This window comes from Andrographis paniculata, unplaced genomic scaffold (genome assembly GCF_009805555.1).
Source record: "Andrographis paniculata isolate CXL003 unplaced genomic scaffold, ASM980555v1 Contig43END, whole genome shotgun sequence".
NCBI lineage: Eukaryota > Viridiplantae > Streptophyta > Magnoliopsida > Lamiales > Acanthaceae > Andrographis > Andrographis paniculata.
In genome coordinates this window covers 2,103,187-2,130,114 of record NW_026137577.1, presented here as the reverse complement: position 1 = coordinate 2,130,114, position 26,928 = coordinate 2,103,187, and the positions used below count along the sequence as shown (strand labels likewise).

The 26,928-nt window shown below is 29.8% G+C and overlaps 2 protein-coding genes across 4 annotated transcripts; both read right to left on the bottom strand.

Annotated features, from left to right (window-relative positions):
• Positions 1-2,633: 2,633 nt before the first annotated feature.
• LOC127251278 (ABSCISIC ACID-INSENSITIVE 5-like protein 2) lies at positions 2,634-5,861 on the bottom strand. Of its 3 annotated transcripts, XM_051274919.1 has the most exons (4): positions 5,724-5,861; positions 3,975-4,601; positions 3,775-3,846; positions 2,635-2,970 (listed from the first exon to the last, which is right to left on the bottom strand). In XM_051274919.1, exons 2-4 carry the CDS (start codon positions 4,572-4,574, stop codon positions 2,899-2,901), a joined length of 744 nt encoding a protein of 247 aa, XP_051130876.1. In that variant the 5' UTR covers positions 4,575-4,601; positions 5,724-5,861; the 3' UTR covers positions 2,635-2,898. The 3 variants fall into 3 exon arrangements, with proteins under 3 accessions (XP_051130877.1, XP_051130876.1, XP_051130875.1); XM_051274920.1 differs by having other exon boundaries at positions 2,634-3,022; positions 3,975-5,844; XM_051274918.1 differs by having other exon boundaries at positions 3,975-5,843.
• A 6,832-nt stretch (positions 5,862-12,693) lies between these two features.
• On the bottom strand, positions 12,694-25,674 carry LOC127251251 (vacuolar protein sorting-associated protein 53 A). The gene is made up of 25 exons (XM_051274865.1): positions 25,551-25,674; positions 25,327-25,409; positions 24,707-24,801; positions 23,747-23,803; positions 23,458-23,608; positions 22,989-23,059; positions 22,331-22,455; positions 21,255-21,415; positions 21,021-21,162; positions 20,759-20,822; positions 19,903-20,082; positions 19,756-19,797; positions 19,338-19,442; positions 19,203-19,262; positions 17,791-17,868; positions 16,650-16,757; positions 16,468-16,533; positions 16,019-16,096; positions 15,782-15,915; positions 15,604-15,697; positions 15,136-15,213; positions 14,824-14,886; positions 14,096-14,164; positions 13,919-14,014; positions 12,694-13,253 (listed from the first exon to the last, which is right to left on the bottom strand). The coding sequence occupies exons 2-25, from the start codon at positions 25,382-25,384 to the stop codon at positions 12,954-12,956; spliced, it is 2,475 nt and encodes an 824-aa protein (XP_051130822.1). The 5' UTR covers positions 25,385-25,409; positions 25,551-25,674; the 3' UTR covers positions 12,694-12,953.
• Positions 25,675-26,928: the final 1,254 nt, after the last annotated feature.

Below are 26,928 nucleotides of genomic sequence, written 5' to 3'. Positions count from 1 at the left end.
TAAAGAATTTTACAAATATCTTAAATAAGTCAAATACTATAAATATAATATATATTCCAAATAATTTTTTTTAACACTTAACTCATTAAAATTAAAATTACGATATCTTTTCAATATATAGTATTATTCACGGTTAATTTTATTTTGCTATATTATGTGTTGAACTGCGACATTGATTTTCATATTGTAATTTAATATATCTTATACTTAGTTTAATTGATTTTTTTTTGTTTAGTACATAATCATTCAGCATTTTTATATTAAACTTAATAAGTTTCTTATATTGTACCATAAATTTATATTTTGCTTCGATATTCTTTTATCATTCAATATACAAAATATAGTCGACATTTATTTTTATATAGCTCAACAAACTATTTTACATTGTTCATTAATTAATAGAATTGCAACATAAATTCAGCACATAATCAAAACTTTTTATTTTCAAATTTTAGTTATATAAAAAAACAAATTTTAGAACACACTCTAATGACTTTTTGTGTTATTGTTTAATATACTATTATAATCTGGTAGTAGGTTTGAAGCTTAAATATAGTATTCATGATTTTGAATAAAAAATAATATAGCAATTGTATTTTGATAGTTGAAGTGTTTTTTTTGGTTGAGTTTGAAAAAAATTGGTTTGAATTTGATATTAAAATAATGTTTGATGAGATATTCTACATATATTTTTCGAAAAATGCAGAGTTTAAATAATAAAATTTTAAAAAAAATGGTTAAAAAAAACAAACCCTATATAAATAATATTTATGGATTGTAAATTTGTAATCAATCTAAATGTAATTCCACGATCTGACTTATTGTGATTTATTTTGCTAGTACAATTTGCATGTTATATTAGATTTTTACTGAAAAATAGAATACATATTCTAATGTTATAAAAAAAATTAAAACAGACAAAAAAAAATAAAAAATGATGGAGGGCATAGATGTAAATCAATCTGTCAATTATTGGTAGGACATTGAGGAAGAGTTGGCTTCGATGTTGACATCAATGTTTGTTCTCATAATATTAACATTAAAAGAAAAAAAAAATTATTGTCAAAGAATTGAATTTTTACTTTTATTAATTCAGACCATGAGGTCATGGGTTCAAACCCCCGACGCTTCAGGTCACCTGCCACATATTGTCAAAGAATTTTTACTTTTGCTGGTGGTTTTATCCAATACGCACTTTCTGATAGTGATTGCGGTTCCCACGTCATCCAAATAAATAAATAATGAAACTATATGCAATGCACAAATCATGGCACTAGGGTTTATGTTCCTCTCACTTTGTACCAGGGAACAATGGCAATATGCATACAGAATATGATCTTGAAGTGTTGGAAAGCCTTCTATCCGGAAAATCCTATATTTTTTGGTGAATACTCTTAAGATTTTATTTTCAAATAGAGTACTCTGTGTTTCTAAGTATCTTACCTGATATTTTTATCATTTTAGATTTTAAATGGACTTTATTAGAAAATAGTCACGTAAGTAAAAAAATTTCGCTAAAATGGTTCTCCGGTGCTAGACTCGATGCGCTGGCCTGCTGTTGCTGACGTGGCGTTGACGCGACTGACATGTCATTGTCACGTGGATGCCACGTCAGAGACATGTGGAATTTTCTTTTATTTACTTATTTTTATCATTTTAAGGACTGTAAATAGACTATCTCTGAAAATAGTTTCATTATTGTCTTATAATACTAATAGAAAAATATTTATATAAAACATTATACAAATGTAAAGATATATTTAATATTAAGCACAATGACGGCGGATTAAAGGAATATATTTTTTAATTTAATCTAAACAAAGTACTTTTGGAATGATTAGTCAAATGCAAGTGAAGATGACGATAGACTTCATTTATGCACGCCCTATATTTTTGTGTTTGTGGTTTGGTTAGGGTACTGATTGGAGTTACTCAATATTGTGCTTAGTAATCCTAATCAAAACATAGAAATAGATAGACATTATGTGCTAATAATGCACATTTTGTACAATGTTGTATGAGCATATTTTATATGTTGAATTTAATTGGAATATGTATTATATGAACTATTTGTATGTGTTGTCGGCTTGTATGTGTTGTCGACTTATATACTATATTTGTATTATAGAAGTCAATTACTGAATAATTTGATAAATCTTTGGAAATAGCAAAATTTGTCCTAGTCGGGCACAAACCGTGCTTATTTACAATACCGATGATTTGTTTGAGAAATATCTCATAGTTGTTGAACTTTGAAATGCGTTAAAAAACACAAAATATGATACTCCCTCCGTTTCAATACAATAGTCTTGTTTACCATTTTTGTCCATCCCAAAACAATGGTCTTATTTTCATAAATAACCATATCACCATAAAATTATCAGTACTTTTTCATTTTTATTGCACAATTGTCATTACTTTTTACACTAATACACTCGCAAGGGTAAAAAAATATTTTATCCATACTTTTTACCAACTACCAATATAATATCAATATTCCTTAATCTCATGCCTAATCCAATTAAGACTATTTTATTGGACGAAGAGAGTATATTTTATCAATTGCAAAGTTCATTACCTTTTGGGTTGTTCATATATGATATTCTGATTCAATTTTCGACAACCAAAATTAAGGGAACGATAGAAGAGTAGTCGACAAAACTAGGAGTATATTTATCATGATCCATCGTATCTTTTGTTCCACTCTAGTTTTCTAGAATGTTCTATTTTTCTATGACAACCACTTACATTTCAAGTTTTATACTTTTATACAATGTACAATACATATGTATGAGAGAACCCTCAATTTCTTCCACTCTATATTGCACATAGTAAAGGGTCTCCTCTCCTCTTGTCAACTTAGCTATACAAAAAACTCGAGATACTGTTGGGTCGACATCAGAATGAACTTGTTCTCCGGAGCTGATACCTCGGTTCATAAATATCAGAACCAAACGAATCTTCGAATTCCTGCAAAGCAATGATCTTTTTGCGGTAATGGAGATCATAATTCATCATTTTACTGCATCCAAGTAGGAATCGAAAATTACAATGTACTCCTTCCGTCCGGCTCTGAGGGTCACATTTACTTTTTACATGTTGATATTTGCATATTAATTATTATATCAAACCGTTGTACAAATAAAAAAAAAGGGCAAAAATACTTATATTAGTGTCTTATAATACTAATATAATGAGTAGTTATTTTTGAATAAACAGGCCCCGTTTCCGTCCTTTCCTTGTAAAGAAAGAGGATGGAAAGCGCAGAAAAAAATACAACGGACAACGCAGTGCACTTTCTAAAGAAGAAGCATAAAGCTCAAGCTCAGGCATGCAAATTACTAGTAGGCATATTGAGAAAAGGATTTGATCATTTTCTTCCCCCGACTTATACCGGTAAATTCATTATCCCTACTGCATATACACATACATAGATATGATACCTGGTTTGTTTCATTGGTGTCAATGGCATCACTACTGTATCCATTTCTACATGTTTCTGAAACTCAAATATACCTATACAATTCAATGCTTCAATGCTGAGGTTTGGAGTGCCTAATGGTATTGAAAAGCCACTATTTTTTTCAAGTGAAAAAAAGTGAACTTTTGTGCACACATCATCCAACTGTTTCTTAGAAAAAGTAAAAACAAGAAATTTTTTTATCTTTTCTTTGGAAAAAAAATAAAATTTATTGTTAGTAAATAGCGTCGGCACCTAAGAGGACTTCAGAGAAATGCAATTATGCAAGAAGCTAGTGATGTGAATTACTTTACCTTTTCATTTTTAAGCTTTGTGTTTTCCTCTTCAAGATAGGATACCTTCGTCACCAGTTCATTATGGTAAGCCTGAAAACAAGATCGTAAATTAAATTTCTCTCTCCTCAAACACACATATATATATATATATGTATGTGTTTGTGTGTGAAACTGCAAAACTGACAAGAAATACATATCAAGTGGTGTTCGAATCTTGCCTGTTTTCTTGCTCGCGATCGAGCAGCCGATTCCCGGTTCTTAATCTTTCGCCTTAGCCTCCGTTCGATGGCCTTATCCAAGTCCCCCGGTATCCGCTTCCGACCTAGAATTGGCATATCCAACATTGCATCAATTGAAGGGGAAGGCGACAACTGCATTTGGGACGATAATTTATGGGACTTCAATGCACTGTCCAACGACATGACAGGCTCGATCATTGGATTTGCTACGTACATCCCAGCCTTCACCAAGAAATCCTCAAGGGTTGTTTCTCCAAGAGTCGGCTCTCGTTCTTGGCCGCCGCTCCCCTCTGTCTTGCTCGTTCTATATCCTTGCTGGATGTCCCGCCACACCTCGTCCACCGTCTTCTTGCCAAACGCCCTCGCAAGCGACCAACTTGCCTGCCGCTGAAGAGATGCTGCAGGGGATGAGTTCATCGCATCTGTCCCGGGTGAATGGGTCGCCTCTGTCGCCCATACATTTTTTAGCAGCTCGTCGAGGTTCATGTTGCCCAACAATTTACCCGAATTGGCTAAATGCGCCCTGACTTGGTCGAGGGTGAGGCTCAACCACGAGTTGTTCATCGTCTGAATCCCCATTCACAGCTAAGCTCCCAATCTTCGAATCTATTGTTTCCCATACATTTGGAGGAATCAAATGCAAATAAATCAATAAAATGATTCTGTCTATGTAATCAGCTTTTTGGAGTTTGCAATATAAAATCAACACTGGTAAAGAAACAGAATCCAGATCTTGTTTCAAGCCAACACAGATTTACCACAGACAAAAATGAGGACAAACGAAAAAGTATCAGTTATCACTGCACCTAACATTAGTCAAAACGACCGGAAATTGCACCTGGTAATATGTTTGACACAGTAAAAAATTCATGTAACTGCGTTCTTTTTTACTAGATACAATACATTCAATTATAGTACACCAATCTCCAATACAGTATCTAGCTAAGAGACGATTCCATAGCTAACTACTTCTTCGAAGTTCTAACAATATACAAACCAAAATTACCCATACCATAGCAGCAATCAATTAATCTACATAATTAAAACCCGATTCAGACAAAAACCACCGAACATAATCGATCCCAACACAATTTACCAGATGATGGAATACTGACCTCAGCAACAGATTTATTAACAAAGGTTTTCAACAGAAAATATCTTCTTCAAATAATTAATGAATAATCTAGAATAAAATAAGAATAGACTAGAAAATATATCAAATCTAGAACAAACTAGAAATTAAAAGAAGATACAAGAAAATGAAGAATCTAGAGATATAAAGATTATTCATTTATCTAGAATATTCTATCTAGCACCCTAAATAGGACTCACTTGTAATCAAACGTAACAAGTGAGTGTATTAGTTGGTGTGTTTGTATTCAATGATATTCTACCTCAGTAAAAAAATTTAATTTCTTATATTCAAGCCTCCCTACATCCAACAGAAATTACCCTTACCATAGCAGCAACCTGTTAATCTACATAATTAAAACCCAATTCACACAAAACCACCTAACATAATCGATTCCAACACGATTTACCAGATAATGGAATACTGACCTCAGCAGCAACAGATTTATTAACAAAGGTTTTCAACAGCAAATATCTTCTTCAAATTTCAAACAGCACAATTCGAGGGAAAAAAAGCAAAAACCCCAGTTCACCTGGAAATTATTGACTGCAACTACCGATTTATAAACAATTTGCATAAAATCGAACAGAAACTACCGAGTACAAACGATTTGAACAGAATTCAGCAGAGATCGCGGCCGATAATCCTGAAGAGAGCGCCGAAAGTGAGGAAAATAATGGAGGATTGGGAACCAGCGGATCTAGAAGTTACAGCGACCAATTGAGAACATTTTTATATCAACTAAGTAATAAGGATATAAATGGAATTTTACTCTCTATGTATTAATGTATTATTATGAGTTTAGTGGATAATGACACAAAGATTTCAAGTCCAACTATTGAGCAATAAATAAAATTGTTATTTACACACAGATTTTAAAATTTTTGAAAAAAAAAAATTTACATATGATATAATAATGTGATATATTATAATAAAAAATAGATATTTTATGTAATTTTTTAAAAAATATATTAATAAAGAATATCGATATTTTAAATTTATATATAGATAAATATGACCAAAATTATAGTATGATAATATATTTTTATTGAGAAAAGAAAAATATTCTAACGCTAGACTATTCTTTTAAATATATTAAACAATCATTTTTAAAAATATATTTTAAAAAAATAATATATTATACAATCAATTATTTTTATATTATTTACATAATCAATTATAACGCTTGCAAGTTTCTAAAGTAGGTATTCGACTATTAATCAATAAAAAAAAAGTATATAAATATTTTTCTACAAATAATAGTTTGGTTGTGATTTCAATTTGAAATCACTTCTATTCACTTTGATGATTCTCGATAAAAAGTATTACTCTCCCCGTCTCAATACGTTGTTTCAAAACAATAGTCTTATTTTAATAAATAACTATATCACCATAAAATTATCTCTATTTTTTCATTTTTATTACACAATTGCCACTACTTTTTACACTAATACACTCGAAAAGGGCAAAAAAAAATCTTTTATCTATACTTTTTTATCAACTATCAATATAATATCAATATTATTTAAATCTCATGTCCAATCATTAAAACTATAGTTTTGAAACAGAGAAAAATATTTTATCACAAAATATTACGTTAGAATATTATTTAAATAAAATTTCAAATCAATAATTTCTTTCAAACTACAATTAAAAACAAATCATAAAATTTTATGTGATGAAACCAAAATGAAATGTTTGACTTTATTTACATATATTTTTCACTATTTTTATATTACTGATTAATTTATTCAAAATTTATTACTTCCTCAGTTATTCAAATCTAAGCTCATTTTCCTTTTTGGATTGTCATTGAAAAATATTCTCGTTTTCTTTTTAAGTAAAAAACTATTACATTTTTGTATTTTTTTACTAAAGAAAAAAATAACCATTATTACTCACTTTTATTAAAACTCATGCCCGGTCAAATGAGCACACATTTGGACGAAAAAGGGAGTATTATTTATTTATTTTAATATTATATTCAAAAATAATTCAAAACATTAGATCTCGCACACTATTATCGGATCATTTATTTTTTACGAGAGCTTACTATTTATCTAATTAAGAAATTGATAAATTTCATTTACTTTATTAATTCAATGATCTCTTATTAAAAGAAATGGGCCACAGATAACCTCATTTCTTTCTTGTATGTTCACAAAAGATGGTTTTTTTTTTATTTTTTATAAGTTTATCAATTTTAAACATATTTAGCAAATATAAATCAATTTAATTCAACTTCTAACATCTTAGACATAGGACCTACTCAAAACTCCTTTATTTCTATCTCTCTTCAATTAACAAATATTTTTATCTACTTTTAAAATTTCTCATTTTTTTTATAAAACTAATTTACGATAATAATAAATAAATAAATATATATATATATTTTTATTCATTTGTATTATATAAAATTTTATTGTCTAAAAAATTATATGCATATTGCATATATTTTATTAAAATATAATTCTAAAAATATTTAAAATATCAACAACACTATACATATAAAAAATAATAAAATATTTTTATAATTTATTATTAATAATTTAATAACCTACGCTATCTATAATACGGTGTCCTTAAGAAAAGGGTTATCTGTGGTGAGGAATTACTATAATGATGGTCATCACAAACGTATGAAACATATTCCAAACGAGTACAGTAACAATGCCAATAGGATGACGGTTGCTTTTTTGATTTTTTTATTATCTTTTATTTTTAAAATTGTATATTGATTTTGCTTTGAGTTCAGGGACTAATATGCAATTATAATTTTTTTTATTATGTATTACTCCCTTATTTTAGCTAATTTGTCTCATTTAGTTTATATACTGAGTTTTAGATATTGCATAATTAGTAAATAATCAAAGAGTATATTAGTGAAAATAATTATAATTTAATAAAAATAATTTTAGATTAAGATGATTAAATAATTTAAATAAAATAAAAATTATAAATTATGAATTTTAAAATGTGATTAAAGTGTATAATTATATTTTTTTTGAAAAAAAGAAAATATCGGACGGAGAAATATAAAGAGTGGACAAATTAAGTGAGACGGAGGGAATATATATTTATAAGTTTTATTATTTATAAACTATTAAACTTAATAAATTTTAACCTATTATAATTTAAATATATGTTTAATACATTTAAATTTTACACTTAAATTTTAATTTCACAATTAAATTTAAATTGTTTTTTATACCAAAATTGTGTTTTTCTTTTTGTCTTTTTTCTTGTATGTTACACAATTATAAAAAATAAAATTATGATTTTAAATAAAAATACCGTAACAATTGTATTTTGATAGATGAAATTATATAACTAAAGTTAATGGACTGTCATCAACCTGGAGTTGTATTCAATTGGGATTTGAATGGATTCTTTTGGATTTTAAAAGTTTATGAATTTATGTGAATTTTTTAAATCCACAGAGTTTACGTTGAGTTTGATTGATTTTAATAATTGATTTAGATGAATTTTTACAAATTTGATTGAATTCTTCGTCGATTTATATGGATTTCATAGGATTGAAGAATAATTTTTTTATTAATATATATAATTATATAAATTTATATTAAAGATAAGTTTTATAAATATAATATATTTATAATTAAAGTTATTACATATTATTATATTTTGGTAATATAAAATTAATAAATAAATAATATATAATTATTAATAATGTAAAAAAATACTATAACATATATAACATTACTATATTGTATATTAGTAATATTTTTTATTTTATAGTTTTTAATATTATATTATCATTCAATATATCAAATTATTTTTATATTTTTTATTAGTTATTGTTATTATTTATATAACCTTTTACATAAAAATAAATAAATACATAGTATAATATATAATTTATGATTTTTGAAATAAATATTAAAATAAAAAAGTAAATAAATATAAACTAACGGTACAACTAAAAATATATATATAAATATCTATTCCACTGTCACCGATACGACAATACATTGTATTCGATAATTCAAAAGAGAGAACGACAATATATTGTATTTAATAATTGAAAAGAAAATACAACAATAATATATATTTATTACAATAGTAATATTTTTAAAATATTATATTTATAATATAAAAATATATATTTTCAAAAAAACAAATTGATAATAAATAATAATTTGCAATTATTATTTTTATTAAAAATTATAATAATATTAATAAATATTATCATATTATTTATCACCTATACAACAACAATAACACAATAACAATAATAATAATAATTTTAAGAATCCATAAAAAAATCTCTACTTATTAGCAAAGATTTTATACAATACAAATTTTTTATAAATTTCCATCTAAATCCAATAAAGTCCATAGACTTTAAAAGTTTATGAATTGTTGAATACCTCGTGATTTTAAAAGACTTTAAAAAGTTTGGATACCTCCAAATTTTAAAAGACTTTTACAAAGTCTTGATTAAATACATGAAAAGACTTTTAAAAATCTTAATTAAATACACCCAAATTTTAAAAATCTAACAAAATCCTTCGAAATCATGATTGAATATTGGTAAACAGATTTAAAACACCAATGTTTTACTGGTTTGACTTATTGTGATTTACTTTGTTAGTATAATTTGCATATTATATTAGTGGTGTGTGTTTTTTCACAATTTTCAAATTATATTATTTGAATTTTTTTTTCTTTAAAAAAATACACATTTTTTTTTCTTATAAATATGTCATCAAACATTAGTTTTAATATAAAAATCAAATCAAAATTTTTCAAACCAAATCAAAAGAAAAACACCTTATAATTTTTTTACTATCATAATATTAACATTGGTTTCAATAACATAACTACTATATCAATTCCTACATGTTTTTGAAACCCAAATATACTTAGGGTCGTTTAGATTGACTTAAAAAATAAATAGAAGCCAGAAGCAGAAGCAGAAGTAGAAGCAGTTCGATTTTGTGTTTGGATAAATCATTATAAAAATAGCTTTTCGTAAAAAAATTATTTGGACTTGAAAGTGTTTTTAAACTGTTAAAATTACTTAAAAGAATATGCGGTTAATATAATAATATTTTTCTATAACAATTTTATAATTTAATTTAAATTTTATAAATTATATTTAAAGATTTCAAATTAAAGTATAAAAATTGTACTTTTAAATTTTGATTATTTATATTTTAAAATTTTAATTTAAGGATAATATATCAATTACACATAAAATTACAATATAATATTAAATAATTTGTATTTTATAATTTATTTTAAAATTTTATAAATTACATTTAGTAATTTAAGTATAATTAAAAAGTTTATATACTCCTATTTTAATTCAGTATTTAAATTTTAATCCAAATATAATACATAAATTAACAATAATAAATTAATTTTATTTTTTAATTTTTATTAAAATATAATATATATAAGTTATTTATTTTTATATTATATTTTATTATCATATTGTATTTATTATTATTATTATTATTGTTAAGGATAAACAGTAATTTTAAATGAAAAGTATTTCTACTTGTTTCAGAAGCTACTCCTGATGTGCTTCTTAAAAAAGCACTTTTCAACTTCAAAAGCTGCTTCTGCTTTTGAATAGAAGCCTATACAAACAGGTGCAAACTGCTAGAAGTCAAAAAGTCAAAAACTCCTGCAAGAAGCCAATCCAAACGAGCCATACACAGTGCAATGCTGAAGATTGGGAGTGCTCAATGTTATTGAAAAGTCACTATTTTTTCAAGTGGTAAAAAGTGAAGTTTTGTCCACAATTGTTTCTTAAAAAAGTAAAAAGCATTAGTTTTTATCTTTTCTTTTTTCTCGAAAAATAAAAATGACAATAAATAGTGCCTATGACATCGGAGAAATGCACTTAGGCAAGAAGCTAACGATGAGAATTACTTAACCTTTTCTTTGAAAGTATGAATTTTTTTATTTAAATAACATTTAATGTAATATTTTGCAAAAAAAAAAATTCTGAAAAATGTAAAATATAAACAATAAAAATAAATAAAAACCATAAAGAAACACACCCTGAGTACTTCGCATATTGGCAAAGCTTATCGACAATCCAAGCTTCTTGAAGAAGTGTAACTAATTGAGTTAGAATTCCGAAAATTTGATTGTTGACACAATTTTCTTTATGCCTAGTTTGTTGTCTCATTTATTTATTTATTTATTTTTATAACATCGAATCCGTGTAGTCGGGTATTTTTTAGTATGCTAGTAAACTTCAGTCAAGCGTAATACGTCAGTGGAATAAGTCACGCTAAGCAAATCTTATGCGCCAAATTTGAACGAAAAAGCGGAGTTTCTTATCTCATTTTGTTGACTTATGTCGTGGAATAACTTTTGAGTAGTATTAGGGTGCATTTGGTACAGAAAATAAAAATGCAGATAAATGATAGTAGATAATAGAATTGCAGAGAAAATGAATTGAGTAGAAAATAAAAATTGATTATTTTATTTAGTAAAATAGAGAATTCAAGTTAGAAATGTAATACAACGCATAAAGAGAATATACTATATTGCTAATTGAAAAAGAAATAAATCGATCATTAAAAATTAATAAATTAGATAAAAAAATATACTTTCAATGGAAATTAGACACTGACGTGGTAAAAACATATACATCATCAATCATATCAACAAATATAAGATATAACAATAGATTCGGTAGCGGCTACAGATTCCCACGTCATTATTAAAAAAAAAAAAAAACAAAAAAAGGTATAACAGGTCTTATATGTAGCCTCATAGAATTTAATTCTGAAATCATGTTGAAATATTGAGCTAAAATTCTTTATTTCAATTATAGAAACTCCTATATATTTATAATAACATATACATCGTCTGAATAAGTCAAAGAATCTTAAAATCACTAGTAGATGACATTCGAATCCAGAAAACCATACCTTACTATCGCAGACTTAAAAAACATCTATAATCAAATCAGCAGAAAGCAATTTGAAAATGTTGACTGAAACATAGAACATAAGCAAATCATACTAAATGACACACATATGTAATACTAGCGGTGGCAAAAATAAGCAAAACCCGATCCGAACCCGGCACAAAAATATTATGTTTGGACCTCCAAAAATAGGCCCCGAATTTTTTCAAGCCGTGCCTAGCCAGACACGCCTAATAAACTGAGCCGTATATGGGCCCATAAAGTTCGGGCCAGGCCAATTAATATTTAATATTTAAAATACTTATATATATATATATTAACTAATGAAACAATTACAAAAATTAAGATATAGGTTGATGGTAAACATCAGGCTGATCCGGAACCAAAAAAAAAAAAAAAAAAAAAAAACAACTGAGCCGGCCCGAATTGCCATCCCTGTGTAATACTAGATTACTTACTAACTTTGTTGCTATTCAAATCCAGAAACCATATACACTATATATCACACTACACTTAGAAAACATGTATAAAAAAACATCTATAATCAAATCAACACAGCAATTTGAAAATGTGACTGAAACATAAAACATGAGCAAATCATACTAAATTACTTATTAGAAGCCTTGTGTAGAATATACATAAAGCAAGAGTTAAAGCAATAGTGTAATATAATATTATAACAATGGATATACAAAAAAATTCCAAGTTCTTCAATCTACTGAGGCCTCAAATGAACTATTATGCCACAAATGTCCGTATGCTATGCATCAAAAATTTCTCAGCAGTTAATCCGTGTATATATATATCATATCAGCAGCAATGGAATGAGCCAAAAGATAAAGAGAGAGGATTAGAGGAATAGAATCTAACCCGGACTGTGCATAGCGCTTGATGAGGTGGCAATGTATTTTCATCCAATGAAAAGCTTTCTGAGGGGACCATCCTTTCGTTCTTTGGTAGCTGAGTCAGTTAATGCTAGGAATCTCCGGAATCCGGTGGTGGCAGCATCTCTTCCGAGTGCAGCAGCTCTCGCGACAAGCTCTTCTTTGAGTGGGATTATTCCAGCTGGGGTAGATGAATTGGATACCACTGGTGCAACTGCTGCAGTAGGTGCAGCCGGGAGGACTGACTTGATAGATGGTTGATATGTTCCTGTCCCACGTTTGTTGTAGTCATCTAGTATGTTTTGCTGGTCAGACCTTTTCAGTCCCTACAAAAGCATGATGAACAAAAATGTATAGATAAGATTACTTGAGTTAAAATGGAATAGAGAACCATAGAAAATAGTCCATATTAATTTTTGTCCCATTGATCTGAAGGCTTCAATTTTGATGCCACAATTTACTTGAATTTCAATTTGAGGCTATTTTGAATCAATTAGATGCCCAACATTCTTTTTCCCATCAAAACTGGAAGGTCAAGTGAAATGCAGACAACATTAGATGATATCTTCTCACATGGGCACTTACCATAAATTTTGACAAAAATGTAGTGGGATTTAATTTGATGCAAATTACACTCAAATTATTACTTAACGTAAACTATTTTACTTCAATTAGAACTCTTAATTTAATGGTACAAAAAGTGGAAAGAGATCCCATAAAACAAAAACTACCATTTCCCAAATGGCCTAATGGAAATATTCATATGGTTGCTGATTTTTAACAGCTGTTTACCTGATGAACAAAACTATTGAAAATGTACTAAAGCCATAGCTTTATTTCCAATGCAAATTTATAAATATTTTTCTATATATGCATGCAACTTTCATAATGCCTGTAGAATCCATTGATTAGCCATTAAATAAATGTGACAGTTAGCAATTTATAATCAAACAGGGAAAATTAAAATTCAAGTTGAATGGTAGGTAAGAACCTTCAAATCAAGAATCCGTTGGAATTCTGAAGGAGTGCCCTCTGGCAAAAGGGCACAATATGTATCTGCCACAGAATCAACAGGGGACAAAATGACCTGCATAACAATTGCAGAAAATTTAACCAGGTATAAAAGCAATTCTTGAGGACAGCAAGGCCAGTGTCATGAACTACGTACCTTAAGCAGTGCTTCAGCTTTGCTCATTTCACTGCTTACAAATTTTGAATAACTTGCAGCGGAAGATGTCTGCCATAGGAACACACAGGCAAGTCATGGACAGTTTCATACATGATTAAATCTGAAAAGCACTACAATTGTCCACTAGTATGATTCAATTTGAATGCTTACCATAAAACCATTAATGTGGGATCATCCAAACTAATGCATCGAAGATTTTTTACTTTATAGTCTGCATTGTTTTAATTTTCATTTCTTTAATCTCTAAAAATACCTATTTAATAATTACTTCAATGTATAATGAATGTACTTGAGTTGTGTGCATAGACATGTAGTATAAATTCTTGACAAACAAAACTACGTATGCACACAGTTCTTATTTTGTGATCCATACTTTTAGGGCATACAAATATATAGCAAGAGTGGAAAATCTAACAAAAGTTATATAGCCATCAAATACTTTTCATAACTTTTAAACATGTCAACATACTCACATACACATACAGATAAACATCCACCAAAAAGACAATTAAAAGGGCAAGAACACAATCCAAGTATGCATGACGGTTTTCAATGCTAACTACATATATGCATGCATTCTTTCATCATAAATTCAGAGTCAAATGTATCTTATAGTGAAGTTTAAACACATTCTTCCATGCAAAGTTCCAATTGACATCGACCAGCTGATAAAAAAAAAAAAAAAAAATCAACTTTCAAGCATTAACCTGTTTCCCAAGGGAAGGAATTTCCAGAAGAATTGTTTTTACAGCTTGTGTATCCAATAGCATCTGCAAATTTCAAAATACAAACAAAAGGTGAAATAGACAATTTTACATGGCTTACAAATAACATTTGTGACATGTCAAACTCAGGAATAACAGAAATATATGTTTTCATTAAGAGTGTAAAAACTAGTTAACGCTGGATTATTAATAGTTTATCACTCAAATCTTGATTTCTTGACAACCAAATTTGTTTTTACAATAAAACCACCTCACACACATATCTTGTGAAACAAAAGTTAGTATGATAAATACTTGTTGTGCTCCTGTTTCTGATATCTGCTTGCATTTGAATATATTGAGATAAAAGCGTGGAGCAAGAGATGATGCCAGCTGCAAAGATAAACAAAAGAAAATTCAATATAAGAAATTTCAGAAACAAATGAGATGGTACGTCATAATTATATCAAATAACATGATTTAGTCACAGGTTCAAAATCCCATCATGTGATGTTTCATGAAGTGTTTTTTTATTACTGATTACTCAATCATGCATAGAAAGTTCTATAAAAAGGCAGATCTTTCAAATGGAAAGCAAGTCAAGGGAAGGCAGACTAGTTTAAGCAATGATAATCCAAGTGATTCAAGCAATTGGAGAATTGTTCTAACAGCTAACTAATGTAACAGGGAATCCAAATGTACCGCAACAAATAGTGAAACCTACAATCCGACTAAAGAACAAGGCAAAACATTGGTGAAAACAATTAGTACTAATTAACTCACCTTATCAAGAAAGAATTGGAAATATATAGGAGAAAGAAGCTTTCCAAGGACGGGAACACTGATGGTCAGAATTGTGTTTATACCATTTACATACCTGTGGAGGTGAACTTAAGGTCAACATAACATGCAAGCTATGATTCTCAGCAAAATCACTTTTTTATAAAGGAAGACAGCTTACTCTGATTGATCACCAACACTTTCGAGCGTGGCCCAAGGAACACGAGTCATTGCAGCCATTTCAACATCAAATTTAGTTTCTATACCATGCACAAGAGTTATCAATGCCTTTGTTATAACTGCTGAAAACTCATCCTGCATAATGCAATAGCATTACAGTGCATGAAGGCAAACAATGGGGCGGGTAAGAAACATTATGAAACTAGGCAAGGGGGGAGAGAAAGAGAGAAAGAGAGACCTGTACTTCAGACATATCAATTTTGTCTGAAAATTGCTGATCAACTATTTTAGACACATTTTCAGCCAATTCACCTGACTGACAATGTGAAATGAGTTAGACTTGGATAAAGAGGAGAAAATCAAAAGACATGTAAAGACAAAGATTGCAAATTCACTTGTTTCAATTATGGCACCATCTCCATTAGTTTCTCCTATACAAGCCTACAATTACTAAATCTTAGTTAAAACTCACAGCATCTACCACCATAGTCTTGCTCAATCAGAGGAACCCTAAGTCTTGCATGCCCAACAAAATATCATAGAACTTGACACAGTTTAACATCAAGTATATGATTCATTTAATAATGTTGAGCATTGAATAGGGAAATTTAATCCAATAAAATGTAGCAAAACACCTCCATCTCAACCATGAAAATTACAAATAGATGAGGCATTTCTAAAACCAACCGTCTTGTGGCAATATTCAGCTGTGTTGACTATGTAACAGATCAGGCGTTCATCTTTGTCAGATGTCTGCAGAAAGCAGGCAGACAGTATAAATGTTGATAAAAAGTGTGAAGGAATAGCATTAAAATAAAATAATAACAATAAAATGAAATTAAAAAAAATAAAAACTGCATAGCAGGTACCTTGATTTGAGCATCCATTCCTGTGGCAGCTGCCACAATTCCACTTCCACCCTTCGGCAACTTAATAAAGAGCTTTGTTGCGTATGCTTTAAGAATTTTTTGGAATACCTATTGCCAGAGTACTGGATTTTTAGAACACATAAAATGCAGCTGAAGATTCCATGTCTATAACAAGACAGTGGCAACTGGTTGGAAAAACTAAATATACAAGACTTACACCGAACTAAATTATCTCAAAAAAAATGTGCATCATACTTCAGTCTAACCTCACCATTTCAAAGACCATTCATCAATTACAGCATCCTAAGGTCCTATTGATTCATCTCAAAGTTGTGAACAAGTCTTATAGTAATCAATTTCTACCCACATAATCAAATGAGAAATTTCGTTTTGTTATAGTTATGATCACATTTTAGAATGGATCATGTTCATTTAAAAGGTAAAAACATGAAGAAAGGACATCACATAAATTTTTAAATAAAGACTAGATTTTCCAAACCATGATATTTGATAAGCATCAGAGACTTAGATGTTTCTTCGGAAAAGTTCAAACACAGTGCAGTATAACGGGGATCCAATTCCTATAGATCCATCTTTCTACCATTGAGAACAGAACCACTCAGCATCTTTAAGAGTATTAAAAAAAAAGAAAAAAAAAATCGACGCACAGTAATGCTGCATTATGTGTGGACTCATTTGATGAAGTCTGGATGTTGTTGAGATTTATCTTTTAAACCAAAGTATTTTGTTTGAGATGAAAATAGAGTAGTACTGGTTTGATCTCTAAATAATGCTTCATAAAGGATGTATGAATCTAAGGTCTCAAAGAGTCCACTTCCATTTTTCCTGCTAATATATTTAGCCTCTTAAATTCATCCTTATTTATTTTGAACCCTGTTTCCTCTAGAAGGAAGTTGTCAAAGAGGAAAGAGCTAAGAAAATTTAAAGGATACAAAATTCATAAAACTGAAAATAACTCAATTTTGAATATTAACGAACGACCAAAAGTACTGGTTAACTGGTCAATAAGTCCAATGCATATTTTTCATAGAACAAGCCATTTTGCTTTCATGAAAATAACATGTAACATACCTACACTCTAAACTACTCAGGAGCATAATGATGGAAATTAATAACACACCTTGAACAAATTAAATAAAGTTTGACTCTTCGTCAGAGCACTGCATCTCTTTAAGCTCCGCCTAATAATCAAAAAGACCTGCATAAAGAAAAGGGTTTAATATGACAATTATAATGTCAAAACAGAAAATGGAGAGAATAGTACAAAAAGATAACTAGTTCAAGCAGCCCTGCAGAAAATTTAAACATAGTCCAATTGGAAACTGAGTTGTATCAAAAAGCTGAAAGAATGGTATCAAATGGAATATTTGACATTTACTGCCCAATAATTATGTCCAATCTGAATATAATAAGAAAGTAACTGAAACACAAGGTCTATCATTGGCATTAAATCCATAAAATTTGGAAAACATAATAATAATAATAATAATAATAATAATAATAATAATAATAATAATAATAATAATAATAATCCTCGACAAGGTTGATATATCCCATTTACATTCCGTAAAACTTTAAAACAACACCTGTTCCTCCCCAAACATTCAGAATCAGAAACTCTTTTTCTTCTTTTCTTTCGTTTTTTTCCAATTGTAATGATGGAAGAAAAACAAAATTAGAATTAACAACAAAACTTTTCTAAAAAGTGACCTCAAAACTTTGCAGTAATATGATAAAAAAGTACAATACAGCCTCCAGATAGCAACCTTAGCAGTGGCAGGTTTGCATCAGCAATCTATAAATATTTCAGCACCTAAGTATATAGCAACATTTCTTTTAAAATTTTGTTTCATTATTTAAGTAATAGAGATCTAACTGCAAGAACTAAAAAATGGATTTGATATTACTATTTTAACGCTGATAATCCCACCAATCAGCAGGATTTCTGCCGCAAGGAAAAACAAAAAAAGGGTGAAATTAACCACTATCAAGAGAAACATGCAAGTTTAAAACCATGATGGTATACCATCTACATCCACAAGCAAGAACTTGTTCTTGCCCTTCTTGATAAAGTAACACAATAAACAAAATAAAATACATATACATTGGCTTGTTTGGTTGTGATTTGAAATTGATTTGAAATAAAATGTTGATTTGATTTTTTGTTTAAATAATATTTCGATGTGATATTTTGTGAGGGAAAATAGTGTAATTTTATTGAAAATTGTGCCAAGTGAAGCGTTTTGATTTTGGTTTGAAATGTTAAAAGAACATTTTTACCGTTATGTCTTTTATTTTCCTTCCATAATCATCACATCACATCACATCACATCTTTTATTTTGATGTATTGTTCTTGTGTTTTTGTCCCCTATTTTTTACTGTTCAGTATTTTATTTTCCTTCCATAAACATCACATCCAACGCTCATTTTCATACGAAGCATCACATTCAGTAATTATTTTTACCTCAAAAATATCAATATATATATATACACACGCAAAAGAACACACCCAACACTCCCCAATAATTTACCTGCATACTGCTAGATAAAATATAAGTTTGACCTCCCTCTTCAACATCCCATGTTTCTTCCTGTAGCATAAGATAAAATTAAATATCAATCAAGAGGATAACAGCAAAGACTAATTAAAAAATCAATGCCCAAACCTGGACAAGCTTCTCCAGATGCTCCATGAGAGTTTTCTCTTCAAGTTCCACGTATACGGTCAAGTAAGGCTCAAAGCATGATGAGATAATCCCACGAAAATTGAACTTCCAGAAATAATAGTACCAGACAATGCAAAAGAAGTTCATCATTAGTATTCCATCTCTATCTGCACAAAAGATTAGTGGCATACTCTGAACAAGCTACAGTAACATGATGCAAGGTGAATTGCCAGATAATTGATAATGAATTTTTACTATAACCATAAATTGAAATAATGACTACAAATTATAAAAGTGAGTGGAATTTGATTGCAAAACCCAAATCATGCCAACCAAGAAACAAAATCATATAATATAATTCTCTATCATTTTGTGCATGTATTGGGTGGGGGGAGTAGGACTGGATAAGTGGAGATACCCCAGCATCTGGCACCGATAATTTTTTCTGTCCATCTTGCTCCTGACAAGGAAATAAGTAATGTCAGGCAGGAATAGCATGATCTAGTTAACTATAAATTTAGGTAGCATCATATATCACGTAAACCATTTATAAGTTCATGCATACCTCATTCTCACTTCCATGTGCAGCAAGTTTCTTCTCGTATTTCTTTCTAATATCAGAAACAATCTGATTTTTATTTTCTTCCATATCTTCCCCGGTGTCATTTAATGAATCTTTGCCATGACTTCCACCACCAAATTTCTCGGCCAATTCATCTTCAAACTCTAGAGTTCGTTGCAATGCCTAGAAAAAATGAAAAACCACCACCATTGCATAAAAAATGCAAAGCTGCGACATTCCAGCAGGAAAGACAAGACCTATTTCTCACATGTAAAATTTATAAAGTGCTTTTTCAGACATTAAGAGTGACATAAATGACACAAAAACAAAATGTTGATTAACTAATCCAATCTAGTTAGAATTCTTAAGGTAAAAATAAAAAAGAAAAAGCTTTTCATCATCCTCGTCATCAATGCAAGAGCTCAGTAATAAGCTAAATGCCAGGACCTTAACAAACTTCAGGTCTAACCAGAGAGGGCAATTAAAGCCCTTACATGTGTATGATTATAGGGAGTGAGGATAGAATGTACTAAAGTTTTCAACAAAAAAGAAATGAATTTGTGAGGCTGATATTGAACTAATTTGATGAATAAATTAAACAGAAAAAAGAGGCAATAACAGAAGAATCACAAAATACATAACTGTGCGCTAGATATATTAAACATGGCAATTAAGAGAAGGAAAACAGAAGATAGGAGAAAATTGAGAGCTTTCTACAGCACCTAAAGAATCAATATACAAGGACACTGAAACTGAGTAAAAAGGTTGTTTTTCAGTTACATAGCATGTCGATTGTTCAACTCAAGAATTACAATGATAAAAAGAATAAAAAAAAACAAGTCATTACAGAATGGCTTACCAGTAATAATGTTGCAACATCTGGCTTTTCATTAAGATTGTTGAGGATGTCCACAAGTTGTGTTCTGTTGAAAATTCCAGAAAGTTTATCATTGAATTTTGTGAGTTTATAAGGAAAATTCCAGAGTTCATTAAAAGAAGTTTTACTGTTGAAGCCCGAGGGTTTACAACAGTACACAATGATTGAAGCGGGAGAGCTTCTACACAGATAATACAGTGATAATCGTAGTCAATACTTATCGCTCAAATGAATAACTATAAACCTTGTCAGCTTGCAGAATTGGATGCAGAGTAGATAGGGGACGTGCCAGGAAGGTGGAAAAATTTTCCAGATATCCTCATTAGTTCTTAATCGACGCTTGATCCATGCATATCTTCTTTCTGTTTTATCAAGCTTAGCCAGTTCTGCCATACATAATCCCAGTATCATTCTCTTAAGACATCAAAGTCAACTGTAAAACTGTTGAAAGCAATTAGAAATATTAAACTGGGCAAACCTGCTCCCTCAAAAATTTGTTGATATGATGTAAGCTCCCTACTACAAAAGCTCTTGACCAACTCTTCTCTGACAGATGGCTCCAAAGCATCAACAACCAGACAAGCATCAGACAGCTGCTGGAGTAAGTTGGGCTCTTCAGTCTCTTTCCCCGTGCCTAAGCTGAAAAGCAGATAGCAGGAGGTTTAACCAATTAAATGAGAATCAATACAAGAATATATGTAAAAAAAAGAGACAGTCCAAACTAGTTTCTCAAATAAAAATGGGCAGGCACTGAATTTGAAGATAAGCTGTGGATCCTATTTGAACAATTGAACTTATGTGGAAATAAGGATTAATCAAAACTGAATTTGTGAGAACAAGAAGGAAAATGTCTCCTTGCATTATTTCATTAATTGATTTTATTATTATATGACTTTGTTCTTACATATGATACTTGCATGCACTACTAGTTTAGTACAACATGCACTACAAATCATTCTGAAGCTAAAATCATTCTTGGTTATAAAATGATGTATCCTTCTTTACATACTTAATACACTAATGGCTCCATAAATGTAGATAAAAGGATCTTTAACATTTCAAACAACTCTTACATTGAAATATGCCTCTAGTACCAATGAAAATCGAAAAACACAAGTATTTTAGAGTAGCCAATTCATATGTGGCGTCAATACAAGTATTTAGAAATAAAAACTTTTTATCTAATTTTGTTTCTTGCATATTTATTATAATATAAAAATGGAAATGAGTTATGGAACAATGGATAAGACCCTAATCCAATGCAAGCCGCCACTGCCTCCACCCCCTCCACCTTAAAACTTAGAGACTTACAAATGCACTACAAGACAACTAACAAACTATCTTCATTAATTGTATCAAGTATTAAAAATTTTATAAACCTTTCAATTCCAAAACCGACCAAATTATTAAAAACCACTAGTATTTATTGCAAATAAAAATTGTTGACAGATGCATTTGTGACAGCGTACAGATTGATGGCAGTATTTAACTGTTTTAGGAAACAGGATACAACACCAGTTTTCTTGGAAATCCACAAATATAAAACTCATATACCTTGAGAAGTCTGAGAACACATGTGACTTAAGAATTTGTTTGATGCTTTTGAATCTTTCCCTAAGCTCTGTGATCTTCTGAAAATCTCTATAAGATTCAAAAAAGCTGCATAACTGGTTGACAGCCTGAAATTTATCCCCAAACTATGAATCCACAAAAAAAACATATAATCTGGAAAAATCATCACATGATGCAAAGAATTATCTCCAACCATAGAGCATTGGAGAGTGTGTGGAACTTATATTTGATTTTCCTAAAAATTAACTGAGCAATCTAAATTGTTTATTAGATCCAGAAAAGCTTATAAATTGTTTTAAACATTTTTTGTGCTACATTTGTGGCACCTGAAATTTCTTTTTTGACATTTTCTACTCAAGTTTATCAAAAATATCAATTCTGGAAATAAGTAGCTTAAGCAAATTATAAAAGACCTAAATCATTCGCTTACAGATTCTGACAAAATCATTCACTTCACAAGGATTCATACAAATAAATCAATAAATACGCGCATATCTACATGCCAGAGTAATTTGAACAAAACAACAGCATTTCTGCAACAAGTTGAAAGTTAATTCCAAGCTACACTCTGCATGTCAGAAATATTTGACCGTTATGCAATAATGTATACAATCAGCAAAATGTGCACACCATGTCATACCTCAAGCTGTGCAGCTGCCTCCTTGTATTGTCTTTTGGAGGCCATAACTTGGAGTTGTTCTACAGCAGACACTATCACAGAAAAGACAAGACGTACTTTTATTTTTTTTTTTTGTTTGTTTGGTTTTTCAAAAATCAGATAAAAGGAAATACAAAGTAGCTATTATATGCTATATTCCATCGAATAGTATAAAGGGTCTGTGATTTCTGGTGACAGAGAAACAATGTAAAATATGGATATGGAAACATCTGCTAGATCCTTAAGTACTCAACTATAAAATCTAAGTGGAGTGCCTCTTAGTATTGATGAAAAAAGTCATGTTAAGCACATCACTGTAGCGAAGACTGGTAAGAAGTGATTAATCTGAATTCTTAAAACAATGAAAATACTTCCTATAATACAAGATAGGAACTTACGAATAGATCACATCAAGAACTTAGGCAGAATAATCCAAAGTATAGAGACTAACCTAGCATAGTGAGGCGATGAAGGGCAGTAATTGTAGTAGTTATATGCTTCTTTGCAAAATCCAGTTTCTTGATGTCACGACATATTTCCTGAACCATCGTTTCACTTTGCTCTGCTTTGGTTTTTATTTCTTGCATTTTATTGATAAGTTCCTAAACCAAATGATTTAATTCAAATCAGCAAAAGGCAAGATTTAATAATCTTAAGCCATGTGAAAAATAGTGAACAAACGATATAATATTTAAGGAAATGGAATATATCCAGGATAGCTCACACATAAGATGAACTACCTTAACTGCAGTTGTAGCTGCAGCAAGCTCCTCCCTAGCCTTGGTCCCTGAATTGCTCTACAAAGTGATACAGCCATTAAAAAAGTATCCCCCCATAAAAAGTAGCATCAATTACAAAAAGGATATAATTATTGAGCAGTCTTTAGTAAGATATGTGTTCTATAATCAAGAAAGTAATGTTAACCACAAGGAGAAATACATAAATTGATTCAGAATACAAGTATCGAAGCTTCAATTTAATAATTTGAGTATTTTTCATTAAGGTAAAATAAGGAAAGTCATTTAGAGAAAATATAATACCCGTAAATCTCATTTTGTTTTGAAAAATCAAATAAAACTGATGGAATTTCAGAGCATGTGAAATACATGCAATATAGTACAAAGAAGGGCAGGTCAAAAACTACAATTTTACATATAATTGAACCAATGAGATCATGGAAATGCAACATCAAGAATATGAACCAAAACACAAATAAAGCAGTGTCTGAGCAAGATTGAATTTGAATTTGATTAATACTTGCAACAAGAATATAAAGATAAATGTGAACAGATCCCCAGTGAGGTGGCCACTTACATATTACCTTCACGGATAGTTGTTAAATGGATTGATCTTACCCAGACTCATTCATTGATACATTAGGCTGAATTTGAGTTTGATTAATAATATTCATCAATTCATTGATCTTAATATTTTTTATCCCATCCAAGCCACTTAACAGAATTGACAAATTTATGAATAATGATCTCTTTGTTCACATTCAGTTCATTGCGGGTAGGCTTAATACCACTAAATCTAAACTACCCCAATACATGATGTTACTTCAGTAGAAAAATGTGATGAAAATTAGGAACGATTACAAAATGTAAAACCAATATCATCATTAACAATCAAATAAAACAAACACTAGGAAAAATAATCTTTGATTCTAAGAACACAAAACTAGAAAGCATAGATACAACCTGCTGACGAACTGCTGCTAATATCTCATCGTCAACCATACGAATTTCATCCTGTATTTTTTCCATAAGTGGCTCGACTCCTGACAGGGAGGCCTCTGCAGATCAATGATCATCCCCATCATCAGCAATTAAGTATTTTGCACCATTAAATAAAACTAGATCAAGAAACCATTGCCTTAAAATACATCTTATACATTCACACAACAAAATTTGCTCTCTGTTCAGCAACTTCCCCTCAAGAACAAAAAGGTTTTACAGGCAAATCTTTCATCTTATCATTAAAGACGAAACTTTGCAATAAAAAACAAATTAGAAACCACTTCCCAAACTAATTCCAGGTAAAGGCATTTACTTGTAACCACAATATCTCACAAATACGGATAGAACTGCAAGAGATCCTACAGAGTTTCAATTTCCATAACTCAAAAGATCATACATTGCTAAATCAATTCTACCAGTATAACAACAAACGAATTCATAAATAACTACCAAACTATTCCAAGCCATCCACATCAAAACCATGAAACAGAACATCACTGTCAATATACCTATCAGCTAAAAATTCATAAAAATCATACACATGAGTTCTTGCTACATTTTAATCTGCGCGTATACGTGACCTGTGGGGAACATCTGGTTGATGTAGTCCAAAGCACTCTGCTTGTCTGCTGTCGCCATTTTTCCACAATCGAAATCCGAAAACCTATCACAATTAAATTAAACAAATTAAGCATTACAACGAACTCTAGAAGCTCAACAATTGGATCTGAGTCCTACAGTAACTCCGCAACTTTACCAAATCAAAAATGTCGAAAGAACCAACACAAATTGGAATTTCGCGTACCTGGAGTGTCCTCACCCGCCTTCGCGCCCGATGTTCGTGTTCTTCTGCGAGGTGACGACGAGACAAGCAGAGATCGTCGTCGTCTATGGCAAGCCAGCGGTGTCGATGTGTGGCGGTTCGTACGGACCGGGTCTGAGTACCATATACAGTTTATATATATAGTGAACACGGTTCGATCCGATCATTCGGATTCGGGTCGGGTCGGATAGAAAGCTGTATGAATAGGATTAAGGTTGTGTTTATTTACCACCTCTGTATACCCAAGACTATAAATATAGGTATGTTTTTTAATTTTGATTGATGATAAAAAAATTAGTCCCTCCTCCGTTTTAACAAATATTGTATTTTAAAGTCCGGTAAGGAATAGCTTGGTAGGGGTTAAATTTGTGACCTTGAGGTCATAGGTTCAAACCCCGATCCTTAGGTTACCTATTGAGTAAGTTTTTTAACTGTAAAATATATATTTATCTAATATATTGGGTAAGTTTTTTAATGAAATAATATTTCATTAAAAATATAATAAACTTTTATTGAAAATGGAGACTAACCTATTTCTTTATTTCAAATAAAAAACAAAAATGCCTACTAGTTTGTTTATTTTGTGAAGAAATAATATATATTTTTTAAAAAACAAATTAATATATTATAGACTCATTATTTTTATTATCTATACAATTGTTTATATCTCACATAAATTTATATGAACAAAAGCATTCTTCTACTAAAAGAAATTTCAACATATTTGTCGACTAATATTATAAAAAAATACAATATTATACTCCTCTATCCGGGATAATTATATCATATATTTTTTTTGAGTTGTCCGCTAAACTTATATATAATTTATTTATAATAAACAATTTTATTCACACACAATTTTATTATACTCTTTAACAAATAATAACTAATTTATCATTATATTTTTTGAGTAAATATTATTTTTTATTCTATTTTATATTATAATTATCAATTTTGAACTCACTCAAAAATTTTATTAATTTTGGTTTCATTCAAATTAAAATTTATCAATTTTAGTTTCAATGTAGTTGATAGGAATTAGGGACTGAACATAGCGGTCTTGGATAATTTAGAAAAGTGATTGAACAATCCGAACAGCCAACACGGCTGTGTTCCATTGCCCTGCACTGAACATGACCATAGTCATGTCCCCGTTCACGGCTATGTTATAAACACGCTCGTGTTTCTGCCCGTGTTTTCAACACAATTATTTTCTACTCATGTTAATGATCATATAAACACAGTTGTATATTCAATGTCAATGTTCAGGATATGGTCATATTATAAGTCATATTCATTATTATGTTCATTTATTCGTTCAAATTATATGATATATATTTATAGTTTAACAAAAGTATTT